At 34.8% G+C, this 13,437-nt stretch overlaps 1 protein-coding gene across 19 annotated transcripts in view; it reads right to left on the bottom strand.

Moving 5' to 3' along the window:
* TTLL5 (tubulin tyrosine ligase like 5) overlaps nucleotides 1-13,437 on the bottom strand; it is a 296,207-nt gene that overhangs the window by 162,352 nt on the left and 120,418 nt on the right. For 9 of the 19 annotated variants that reach the window (XM_030929811.1, XM_030929823.1, XM_030929826.1 and 6 more), the window contains 3 exons: nucleotides 12,645-13,040; nucleotides 5,789-5,976; nucleotides 5,246-5,284 (listed from right to left, as the gene is read on the bottom strand). In XM_030929811.1, the coding sequence (XP_030785671.1) occupies nucleotides 5,246-5,284; nucleotides 5,789-5,976; nucleotides 12,645-13,040 (623 nt within the window). Of the gene's footprint in view, nucleotides 1-5,245; nucleotides 5,285-5,788; nucleotides 5,977-10,252; nucleotides 10,425-12,644; nucleotides 13,041-13,437 lie in introns of those variants that run through there. The other 10 variants (XM_030929817.1, XM_030929812.1, XM_030929819.1 and 7 more) reach the window with 4 other exon arrangements.

Raw genomic sequence — 13,437 nt, 5'->3', positions numbered from 1 at the left:
CCCTAGAACAAACGGAGTTAACAGATATTTACAGAACATTCTACCCAGTAACTGCAGAATATACATTCGATTCATCAGCACATGAAATATTCCCCAAGACAGACCATAAGATAGGCCACAAAATGAGTCTCAACAAATTTAAGACAATCAAAATTACATCAAGTACTCTCTCAGACCACAGTGGAATAAAATTGGAAATCAACTCCAAAAGGAACCCTCAACACCATGCAAGTACACGGAAATTAAATAATCTGCTCCTGAATGGTCGTTGGGTCAACAATGAAATCAATATGGAAATGTAATAATTCCTTGAGCTGAATCATAACAGTGACACAACCTATCAAAATCTCTGGGACACAGCAGAAGTGGTGCTAAGAGGAAAGTTCATAGCATTAAATGCCTACATCAAAAAGCCTGAAACAGCTCAAATAGACAATCTAAGGTCACATCTCAGAGAACTAGAGTAACAAGAACAAACCAAACCAAAATCCAGCAGAAGAAAACAAATAACAAAGATCAAAGCATAACTAAATAAAATTAAAACAAAAAAACCCAATACAAAAGATAAATGAAACAAAAATCTGGTTCTTTGAAAAAAAAAAAAAAAAAAAAAAGATAGACCTCTAGCAATATTAACCAAGAAAAGAAGACAGAAGATCCAAATAAACTCAATTAGAAATGAAACAAAAGATAGTACAACCAATACCACAGAAATACAAAAGATCACTCAAGGCTACTATGAACACCTTTATGTGCACAAACTACAAAACCTAGAGGAGATGGATAAATTCCTGGAAATATACAACCCTTCTAGACTAAACCAGGAAGAAATAGAAACTCTGAACAGATAATAACAAGCAGCAAGATTGAAATGGTAATTTAAAAATTGCCAATAAAAAAAAGCCCAGGACCAGATGGATTCACAGCTGAATTCCATCAGGCATTCAAGAAGAATTGAGACGAATCTTATTGAAACTATTCCAAAAGACAGAAAAAAAGAGAATCCTCCCTAAATAATTCTATAAAGCCAGTAACACTCTAATAGCAAAATCAGGAAAGGACATTAACAAAAAAAGAAAACTACAGACCAATCTGTTTGACGAATACAGATGCAAAAATTCCAAACAAAATTCTAGGTTGGTCCACAAGTAATTGAGGTTTCTGCCACTAACCTAATCCAACAGAATATCAAAAAGATAATCCACCATAATCAAGTGGGTTTCATACCAGGGATGCAGGCATGGTTTAACATATGCAAGTCAATAAATGTGATATACCACATAAACAGAATCAAAGACAAAAATCACACGGTCATCTCAATAGACACAGAAAAAGCATCCAACAAAATCCAGCATCCCATCATGATTAAAACCCTCAGCAAAATCGGCATAAAATGGACATACCTTAGGGTAATAAAAGCCATCTATGACAAACCCACAGCCAACACTATACCGAATGTGGAAAAGTTGAATATATTCCCCTTGAAAACTGGAACAAGACAAGAATGCCCATTTCACCACTTCTATTCAACATAGTTCTAGAAGTCCTAGCCAAAGCAATCAGACAAGAGAAATAAAGGGCGTTCAAATCATTAAAGAAGAAGTCAAACTGTTGCTGTTTGCCAATATGATCATATACCTAGAAAACCATAAAGGCTCATCCAAAAAGCTCCTAGATCTAATAAATTCAGTAAAGTTTCAGGATACAAAATCAATGTACACAAATCAGTAGCACTGCTATACACCAACAGCCACCAAGCTAAGAATCAAATCGAGAATTTAACACCTTTTACAACAGCTGCAAAAAATAAAATAAAATACTTAGGAATACACCTAACCAAAGACATGAAAGAACTCTACAAGGAAAACTACAAAACACTGCTGAAAGAAATCATAGATAACACAAACAAATGGAAACACATCCCATGCTCATGGATGGGTAGAATCAATACTGTGAAAATGACCACACTGCCAAAAGCAATCTACAAATTCAGCAATTTAATACCATCATCATCCTTCACAGAACTAGAAAAAACAATCCTGAAATTCATATGGAACCAAAAAAGAGCCTGCAGAGCCAAAACACGACTAAGCAAAAAGAACAAATCTAGAGGCATCACATTACCCAAATTCAAACTATACTACAAGGATATAGTTACCAAAACAGCATGGTACTTGCATAAAAACAGGCACATAGACCAATAGAACAGAATAGAGAACCCAGAAATAAAGTCAAATACTTAATAGCCAACTGATCTCTGACAAAGCAAACAAAAACATAACCTGAGGAAAGGACACCCCATTCAACAAATTGTGCTAGGATAACTGGCAAGCCACATGTAGAAGAATGAAACGGGATCCTCATCTCTCACCTTATACAAAAATCAACTCAAGATAGATGAAAGACTTAAATCTAAGACCTGAAACCACAAAAATTCCAGAAGATAACATCAGAAAAACCCTTCTAGACATTGGCTTAGGCAAAGACCTCATGGCCAAGAACCCAAAAGCAAATGCAACAAAAACAAAGATAAATAGATAGAATTTAATTAAACTAAAAAGTTTCTGAAGGCAAAAGAAATAATCAGCAGAGTAAACAGACAACCCACACAGTGGGAGAAAATCTTCACAAACTATGCATCCGACAAAGGACTAATAGCCAGAATCTACAAGGAACTAAAAAAAAAAATCAGCAAGAAAAAAACAATCCCATCAAAAAGGCTAAGGACATGAATAGACAATTCTCAAAAGAAGATACACAAATGTCCAACAAATATATGAAAAAATGTTCAACATCACTAATTATCAGATTTTGTGTAATCAAAATCACAATGCAATACTACCTTACTCCTGCAAGAATGGCCATAATTAAAAAATCAAAAAATAATAGATGCTGACATGGAAGTGGTGAAAAGGGAACACTTTTACACTGTTGGTGGGAATATAAACTAGTACAACCATTATGGAAAACAGTATGGAGATTCCTTAAAGAACTAAAAGTAGATCTACCATTTGATCCAGTAATCCCACTACTGGTATCCACCCAGAGGAAAAGAAGTCATTATATGAAAAAGATACTTGCACATGCATATTTATAGCAACACAATTTGCAATTGCAAAAATATGGAACCAGCCCAAATGTCTATCAATCAATGAGTAGATAAAGAAAATGTGGTGTGTATATATATACACCATGGAATACTACTCATTCATAAAAAGGAACAAAATAATGGTATTTGCAGCAACCTGGAGGGAGCTGGAGACCATTATTCTAAGTGAAGTAATTCAGGAATGGAAAACCAAACACCATATGTTCTCACTTACAAGTAGGAGCTAAGCTATGAGGACACAAAGGCACAAGAATTATATAATGGACTTTGGGAACTTGAGGGGAAGGGTGGGAGGAGGGTGAGGAATAAAAGACTGCACATTGGTTACAGTGTACACTACTTGGGTGATAGGTGCACCAAAATCTTGGAAATCACCACTAAAGAGTTTATCCATGTAACCAAACACCACCGATTCCCCCCAAAAAACCAACTGAAATAAAAAAAATCGTATGTACCCCATAAATATACACACCTACTATGTACCCACAATAATTTTTGAAAAACAACTAAAAAGTACACTTCATCTAAAAACTTGTTTCTAACCAAATTAGAAGCCATTAACTACTGAAAGCCTTTTACGGCTGAAATAACAATATTTTCCACATACATTGCATTTACAGGTTTTGCTTAATATTCTCATGACCCTGTTGTATTTTCCTCATCAATCAATGAAGACCCTGAGGTTAAGAGAAGTTGAGTGAACTGCTCAAGATCACACAGCTAGTCAGCGGCAGGAGAACAGTGGAGCGAATTGCCCAAGATCATACAGCTTGTCAGTGTCAGGAGAAGAGTAGAGTGAACTGTCCAAGATTACACAGCCAGTCAGTGTCAGGAGAAGAGTTGAGTGAACTATCCAAGATCACACGGCTAATCAGTGGCAGAACAGTGGCATGAACTGTCAAAGATCATACAGGAGTCAGTGTCAGAATAACAATGGAGTGAACTGCTCAAGATCACACAGGAGTCAGTGGCAAGTCTGTGGATGGCTAATCCAGCTCTTTCTCCACTACTCCATCCTGCTTATTACATCCTACAGCACCTCCCTCAGTACTGTACCAAGCACTGACCACCCTACTACCAAGACTCTAAAAGTTAACACTGACATCTAATGGCAAGTTCATATCCCTACAAACCACAGTCTATTGGACTTTTAACTCACTGGCACTGAAGTTCTTTATAGATGAAAAAAATGAACTGAAGGGGGATGACTTCCCAATCAGGATACAGTCACCTTGGATTCCCACAAGATGAGGATCTTTTCACTTTGTAGGCTTTGCAGTCTAGCAAATGATAGGAGCTAGAAATAGGTAAGAACTATTTTTTTTTTTTTTTTTTACTACAATCACAAAATCTGAATGTCTTGGTGCTCCTAGCTGTCCATTTATAAACTGGAAACATATAATCTAGTTAGTGACCCAATGATAAAAGTGTAGCAGAGCGCTGGCCTTTCCCGTCTCATAGCCACTTAATTGGAAAATTCCTTCCCATCGTATCTTGGTATCCCATTCCCTCTTCCCATCATTCTGTCACTAAAATCTAACTATCCAACTCCCTCCAAGAATCAACATTGTTCTTGTAGCGTTCTTTGCTTCCTATTTCACATTAGGCCTTCTTTACTCCCTTCAAACAACTAAGGATTTGAGAAAGACAATAATTACTGCTTCACATGCTGGGATGAGGCTGAAGTAAAACTAAGTCCATGAGATGCTTAGCTTTAGTTTTGGTCCTAAATTTTATACAGAGAAGTAGGGTACCACCAGGGAGCAGTGTGTTGCCTACTTTTAGCATGTACTTAAAGTAATTTTCAGCTTCACTTTTTTCAAGACTTGATTATCACTACAGAGTTACTACCAATTAAGGAATTTGGCACATCAACAACTAGCAAAATATAACTGTGGAGTTAAATTACGATAATTCCTTTGGAGGACTTTGATGCCATTTAGCATTAAGGAATAAGAGATATGGCTTTTCCTTCAATTAAACACCACAGGGATAACCAGCAAGAAGGACAAAGAGAACTCACAAAGCTCTTGAAAGTGCCATCTACCTTCACTGTGTTGCAAGATTGTTAGTATCTATATAGCATAAGGACAATATCCTGTTATTTATTTCTATCCACCCAGCTTGTTGAATGACCTTGATCACATAACTTCTTTCAGCCTCAGGTCCTTCCATCTGTAAAATGGGGAGAATGATATTATATTGGATAAGGGTATAATAAAATATGAAATTAATCAGTTACCCATAAAACATCCTGAGATCATGAAATAAAAGGCAGTACAGAAAAAAAAAATTTTTTTAACGGTAATGTTATAAAATTATGGTAAAAAGATTTATAAGACTAGAACTTAATGGAAAATTTTACCAAAGAAAAGAACTTATTTTTAAAGATCCTTTAAAATTATATTTACAGATGAACATTCAAGTCTGTTTATCATGAAATAGGTACATTATATCCAGTAGCAGACTTACTTCACAATGCCTGTAACAGAAAGTTATTTTCTTTAAATTTGAAGAGGAAACACTTGATCCTTTAGCTTGAAATCAACTATTAATAATACTCATTCAAGAGGCATCAGTATATGGGAATAGTAAAGACAGGGAAAGACAAAGTACCCTGTCACTAATTCATTCTATCCTTAGGTCCAAAGAGCTCTTGGCAACCCAGACCATCCGTACCTGTTGGGTGAGGAGGTTGATGTGGCTGGATGGAGAATACTGTCTCGCTGCCTGCTTCTCAGCTAGCCGCTGAAGTTCTGCTGTAACCATACTTTGGTTGTATCGTTTACTATACAAAGAAGCATCTTCTCCCTCTTTTTGTGTTTTGGCTATTCCTGAATGATGCTTGTTTAGATAGCACGATCCTGCTAAAACGGAGAAAAGTTTTCACTCATTTAGGAAAAAAAGCCCTGAAAAAAAAATAGGATAATGACAGAAATCTCACGTCAACAGATACTTTACTGAACCCTAGGGATCTTTAATAATATAGGAGAAATAAGCCATCTTCAAATGATCACAAAAATAAATGGTTACCATAACCTAGAAACTCTTCTGTGTGGCATTACCATGTGGCATGTGGCATTACCAAACTGCCACATGCATTATTTATTAATGTGTTTTTGCTTATAATGAAAGTTTCACAAAGAAGAATTTTCATTACATGTAATGGGGAATAACCAATCCTAGAATTTGCTAATCTTACTGAATAAAAAACATATCTTTGAAACTCATTATAATTCTTATTTGTTTTTCTTGTTATGTAACTATACTTGTCAACAGTCTGTGGCATCCACTGTCAAATCATCTATTTAGATAATCATCTAAAATTATCATTTTAGAACAGGCTTACCAAATTCAGCGACACACTTATTGAGATTTTGGTTGGAAATGTATTGAATATAGAGATTAATGTGATGAAAATGGAAACTTTGATGATATTGAGTCTTCCTATGCATGTACGTGGTATATTTATTTAAATTTAATTATTCAAATTTTCATTTATTTATTTAAATTTTCATTAATCTCTAATATCTATGTCTTTCAATGTAGTCTTATAAAACTTCCTTTCTTTTCTAAATGTATTCCTAGGTGACACAACTTTTATGCTATTATTAATGACATTTTTAAAAACATTTTTATTGGTGGTGATGGCTGTAAAATAATGTGACTGTACTGAATGCCACTGAACTTAAAATAGTTCAAATGGTAAATTATATGCTATTTACATTTTGCTACAATCAAAAAATTGTTTTCTATCACTTCTGGCAAGTAATTTTGAAAGCAATTAACTTTTTAATATTAATCTTATGCTAAAATAACTATTTCTAAAATGTATCTGTAATTATTTTGTTTTCTATGTAGACAATATATTATCTGCAATTACACAATTTTGTTTCCTCTTTTTTGATGCTTATCCTTACACTTGATCTTAACCAAAAGGCCAAGAAGTGATGATCCTTATGCTTATAATTTCTTTTTCTTATCTTACTATGTTGGTTCTGATCTCTAGTAAAATACTGGACAGGAGGAATATTAGTGGGCATCCTTACTTGTTCTTAATGTTAAAGAGAATGCTTTCAACGTTTCCTTATTTAGACTGATAGCTCTAGTAGGTTTTTAGCAGATACCCTTTTACAGGTTAAGAGAGTCTCCTCTTCCTAATGAGCTGAGAGTTATCATCATGAATGAGTGCAGAATTTTATCAAATTCTTTTTCTGCATGTACCATGACGAAGAATATGGGTTTTTCTTTAATCTATTATATTAATATGGCGAAAGATATTTATAGGTTTACTAACGTTAAACCCCTCTTACATTCCTTGAATAAACTTGATCATGGTGTACTATTTCTTTTAGATGTTGCTAGAGTTAATTGGCTTTTATTTTGATTCAAATTTTTGCATTTATGTTCATAAACAAAGCCAGTCTGTAATTTTCCTTTTTAATACTTTCCTTAACTGGTTCTATTATTAAGATAAAACTAGCCATACAGAATAACTTGAGGAAAAGTATCTCTTTTTCCACACTCCAGAAGAGTTTTTTAAATATATTAAAATTATCTACCTCTTGAAAGATTAGAACTTACCCATAAATCTAGGCCTTACGTTTTCTTTAAGACTTTCAACTACTGTATCACTTATTTTAATGCTTATAGGACTATTCAGACTTTCTTCACCTTCTTGAGTCAATTTTACATAAGTTATAGTTTGTATGAGTTTGGTCCATTTTATGTAAGCTTTCAATTTTATTGGAATAAAGTTAACAAGATTATTTTTGTCATTTTGGGTGTATTTATATTTTCTATGTCTGCTTTTCTATTCCTTATATTATTTACCCATGTCTTCTTTATTATTTCTTTATCCTTTATTTAGATTTATGATACTGTTGTTTTTATAATGTCTAAAGCCAGACATTTAGCACATTAATTTCCAGCCTGTCTTCTTTTCAAATATAAGTTTTTATTTATTTATTTATTTATTTATTTATTCATTCATTCATTCATTCATTCATTCATTCATTCATTCATTCTTAGAGATGTGATCTCGCTATGTTGCCCAGACTGGTCTCAAACTCCTGCGCTCTAGGAATCCTCCTGCCTCAGCCTCCCAGGGAGCTGGGACTATAGGTGCACATCAACTATAATTATTTAAGCCAGTAAATTTCCCTTCAAATACTGATTTGCATTGCTCTCTACTTATTTGGACATACAACTTTTTCATTATCATTCAGTTCTAATACTTAATAATTTACTTCCATTAGGATTTCTTCTTTGACTCTTAAATTTTGAAATACATGGGCGTTTCTTCTATATCTTTTTGTTACTGGCTTTCAACTTAATTGCAGTGTGGACAAAGAATGTGGCTGTGTGATACCACATCTCTGCAATTTGTTCTCTTGTTTATGATGTAGGATATGACAGATTTTTATAAATATATCACGTATGCTTGAGGTGTTTTGTCTAATTATTGAGTGCACAGTCCTATATATTATAAATAAATAAACTTACCTCCTTGTTCAAATCCTCTTTATCCTTTTTGCGTTTTAAAAATCTGTTTAGTGTATTAATAATTAATAGAAGTATGTGGAAATCACCCACTAAGACAGTGGATTTATACATTCTTTGTGTGGTTGTTTCCATTTTTGTGTTACATATTTGGAGGCTATTTTATTATTTGCAGATACTTTTAGAATTGTTAAACTTTTGACTGAACTGAACTTTTTGTCATTATGTAGTTACTCCTTATCTGTAAGAAAGTTTTATATCTTCAAGCCTATTTTAGCATGCATTAATGCAACCATACCAACTTTCTTCTGGTTGGTACTTATCTGGTGTTTCTTTCTTCAATTTTTTACTTTTAAACATTCTGTGTTCTTAAACTTAGATGTGCCTCTGGTAAGCAGCATACAGTTGGATTTTAAAAATCTGTCAAGTTTAACCTATTTGTTTATTTGATTCTTGATATATTTGGACTTGATTTACCAGGTTTTTTGTTTTGTTTTTAGTAGTTAGAGACAGAGTCTTGCTCTCTTGCCTAGGCTGGAGTGCAGTGGTGTGATCTTGGCTCACTGCAACCTCTGCCTCCTGGGTTCAAGTGATTCTCTTGCCTCAACCTCTTGGGTAGCTGGGACTACAGGCCGGAGGCACCACGCCTGGTTGATTTTTGTATTTTTAGTAGAGGTTGGGTTTTACCATGTTGGCCAGGCTGGTCTCGAACTCCTGACCTCAAGAGATCTGCCCATCTCGGCCTCTGAAAGTGCTGGGATTACAGGCATAAGCTACTGTGCCCGGCCAATATACTATGTTTTAAATTTCTATTTATCTTGCTTTTTCTATGCTTCTTGCTTGCATACACCTAAATTTCTGCATGTTTTTTATCTGCAATTCATTTTTCTTCTCCCCATAAGATTAGAATTTATACTTTTATTCTTTTAGTGATGACCTTTGAAATTTGATGCTGTATATTTAAATTTAAAAAGTCTGTAGTAAAATAAAATCTTACTCTTATTCCAAAAGCATTCAATTACCACAGAAAAATTTAACTTCAATCAATTACAGGCTGTGGTAAATGACATATTTTTGTCCATATATTGCCGTCTGCTATTGTTCAATCCATTCAGAGTATGTTCTCTGACTACAGTGGAAATAAGCTACAAACCAATTATAAAAATAAAGAATCCCAACTACCTGAAAATTAAATAACATATTTATAAATAATCCAAGAGTCAAAAAAGAAATCACAACAGATATCAGAAAATATTTATGAACTGACCAACTTCTTTTGCTCCCTATACTTTTCTTGGAAAGGCTCAAAAGGGAGGGTTTTGAAAAAGTTTTTCAGATAACACAGGCCACCGAAGACATTGATCTTACTGAATTTCTTACATGGGGAAAAAACAGTTCAAACCAGAACATTACTGATCATTATAATTACTGATTTTAGAAAATTAAATCACAACAACGATGATTACCCAGAATTAGCAGAGAGATCTACACATGTGCATGTAGTCATATTTATGACTTATTAAAGCGGACCATTTAATATCTCTGACTCAAGCCGTCTATTAAAATATCCATTTCATTTGAAATCAGGTATTAAGAAATATAGACTGGCTATTTATAAAACATGTCTTAGCTGTAACTCACCTTAACATAGCTATTACTAGTGTTTAAATCTTGACTGATGTTAAGATACTCCCCACATTGATCCACAGATAATAATCCTATCAAAATCCCATCTGCCTTTTCTTGAGGAAATTGACAAGCTGATCCTAAAATTCATATGAAAATGCAAGGGATCCAGAACAGCCTAAACAATCTTGAAAAAGAAGAGTGAAGTTGGAACAATCATCCTTGGTGATTTCAAAACTTACTCTAATGCTGTAGCAATAAAGACAACGTGATATTGGCATAAGGTCAGACTTATAGGTCAATGGAATAAAACTGAGGCCTGAAAAATAAACCTTTACATTTATAATTAATTGATTTTTGAGAAGAGTGCCAAGACAATCCCATGGGGAAACAATACTCTTTTCCACAAATGATGCTGATATAACTGAATATCCACATGCAGAAGAATGAAGTTAGACCCTTAAATTATACCATACAGAAAAATTAACTCAAAATGGACAAAAGACCTAAGTGTAAGAGCCTAAACTATAAAACATAATTGGGGCTGGGCACAGTGGCTCACGCCTGCAATCCCAACACTTTAGGGAGGCCGAGGTGGGTGGATCACAAGGTCAAGAGATCGAGACCATCCTGGCCAACATGGTGAAACCCCACCTCTACTAAAGACTACAAAAATTAACTGAGCCTGTAGTCCCAGCTACTCGGGAGGCTGAGGCAAGATAACTGCTTGAACCTGGAGGCGGAGGTTGCAGTGAGCCGAGATCACGCCACTGCACTCCAGCCTGGCGGCAGAGCAACAACCCGTCTCAAAAAAAAAAAAAAAAAATCACAAGTGACAATAGAAACAAACAGATAAATTGGACATTATTAAAATCTAAAATTCTTTGTGCTTCAAGAAAGTAAAAAGGTAACCATCAAGTAGGGAAAAAATATTTCTAAATCCTATCTGACAAAGGGCTCTTATCCAGAGTATATAAAGAACACTTACATTCAACAATAAAAACAAAAACATACCAATTTTTGAAAGGGCAAAGAATTTAAAAGACATTCCTCCAAAGAAGATATAAAAATACCCAATAAGCAAATGAAAAGATATTCAGCATCATTAGCCATTAGGTAAATGCAAATCATGACCACAAAAAAGAGATACTATTTCATACCCATTAGGATGTGAAAATCAAAAACAGAGACAACTCATAGTAATGGCAAGGACATGGAGAAACTGGAACCCTCAAGCATTGCTGTTAGTAAAAGGGCAAAGTCACTTTGGAAAACAGTTTACAAGTTCCTCAAAAAGAGGAAATACAGTAAGTTATCATATGAACCAACAATTCCACTCTAGCTATACACTCAAGAGAAATAAAAACATATGTCCACACAAAAACTTACAAACAAATGTTCATAGCAGCATCATTCATAATGGCCAAAAGGTATAAACAAATCAAATGCCTGTCAACTGACTAATGGCTAAACAAACTGTGGTATATCCATACAATGGAATATTATTCAGCCATAAAGGGAATGAAGTTCATGCTACAACGTGGATGAACCTGAAAAACATTATGCTAAGTGAAAGCAGCCATTCACAAAACACCACCTATTATGATTTTACTTATATAAAATGTCCAGAATAGAAAGCAGCCATTCACAAAAGACCACCTATTATATGATTTTACTTATATAAAAATGTCCAGAATAGACAAATCTGTAAAAACAGAGAAGCAGATCAGTGGTTTCCAGGGGCTAAGGGGAGGAAGAAACAGACAGTGGCTGCTAACAGGTAAGGGGTTTCTTTTGGAGATGATGAAAATGTTCTAAAATTAGATAGTGGTGTTGGTTGAACAAGTCTGTCAATTCAGTGTACCCCACTGAATTGTACACTTTAAAAGGGTGAATTTGATGGAATGTAAATTATATCTCAATAAAGCTGTTATTAAAAAATGGAGGACAAATTTGACAATATAGGTCTATTTCAGTTAAAATGAAATATCCTAGTCTAAGAATTCTTTGGTTATTTATTCAAGTCATTCTTGTCTTAAAAACTAACTTGTCTGATGTTGGGAATAACTATTTGAAGCACAAAGAATGCATACAGCACACTCATAGGTCTATGGTTAACTGTGACAGGAAATCTCTTGACTAGGCTGTAGGCTCCTAGTGAACAGAAGCCTTGTCAGATTCATCTCTTTATCTCCAGTACCTAAAAGAAGTCCTGTTTCCTCTTGCGTCAATGAACGCATGCTACTGGATGCAATGCAAGCCTTCTTTAGTCACATCAGAACAATGCAGTGTGTGTCCCTTTCCATTTCAAAATTTAAAAAAAGGCAAAGGGAAGAGATGACATTCTTTCTTTATTGGGGCTGGGGAGGAGCTCACATTGTGGACCATCTTTCGTTCTCTCACTCACCTGCCTTTGCTGAAGAGGGACGAGACAGTTTCTGACTATAGATGTGTGCAGCACTTTGGAAGGAAGAAAAGGAGCCAATGGTGTGACTTCCTGATCGACAGCGAGGCAGGCCAGAAGGGCTTGGGATGTTCTGTGTCCCAGGATGTAGGGAGGGAGAAGCACTGGCAGAGACTGTGTTCAGTAAAATTGTTGGCTGGTGAGGCATGCTGGGGATAGCTGAAGGAATCTGAGATAAAGAAGAATGGTGGCCAGGCCCTGGAGAGAGGTCAGAGGTTGTAACAGATGACAAATGGGTGTTGGGAATTTTCTGCAGAGTAGCAGTAGGACCACAGAAAGGAGCAGAGGAAGAATTGGTATAAACTAATTTTGCCTCTTTTTCTGCTGAAGTGGCAAATCCTATTAAAAATAAAACAAGACATCATTTTAGAAAAAAACAAACATACAATCTCTATAAAACAAATATTTTTAAAACATAAACATCACAATAATCTTGGCATGAAACAGAAATCATGAAAAATACAGACTCTAATGAGTATTCATCATAAACTTAATGATTTTTGCCTACTAGAAACAACCTGGCAACAGAAATAGGAATTTACTTTTATTCCTTTCTAAAAGCTGGAGTTGGGACTACCACTATGAAACAGAGCAGGCATGTTTTAACACATGTTAGGACATCAAGATGAAGTCTCCACTAGTAACAGCTAATTCCTCTCCCCCTTCTCTTCACGCTTCTAGGAAAAAAGAATTTTTTCTAATTTCTCACTCAGAAATTAGAATTTCTAAACTCAGA

The sequence above is a fragment of the Rhinopithecus roxellana genome, chromosome 5 (assembly GCF_007565055.1).
Source record: "Rhinopithecus roxellana isolate Shanxi Qingling chromosome 5, ASM756505v1, whole genome shotgun sequence".
Lineage (NCBI taxonomy): Eukaryota > Metazoa > Chordata > Mammalia > Primates > Cercopithecidae > Rhinopithecus > Rhinopithecus roxellana.
Note: the sequence above shows the minus strand (reverse complement) of the source record. Positions and strands in the feature narration are given on the sequence as shown.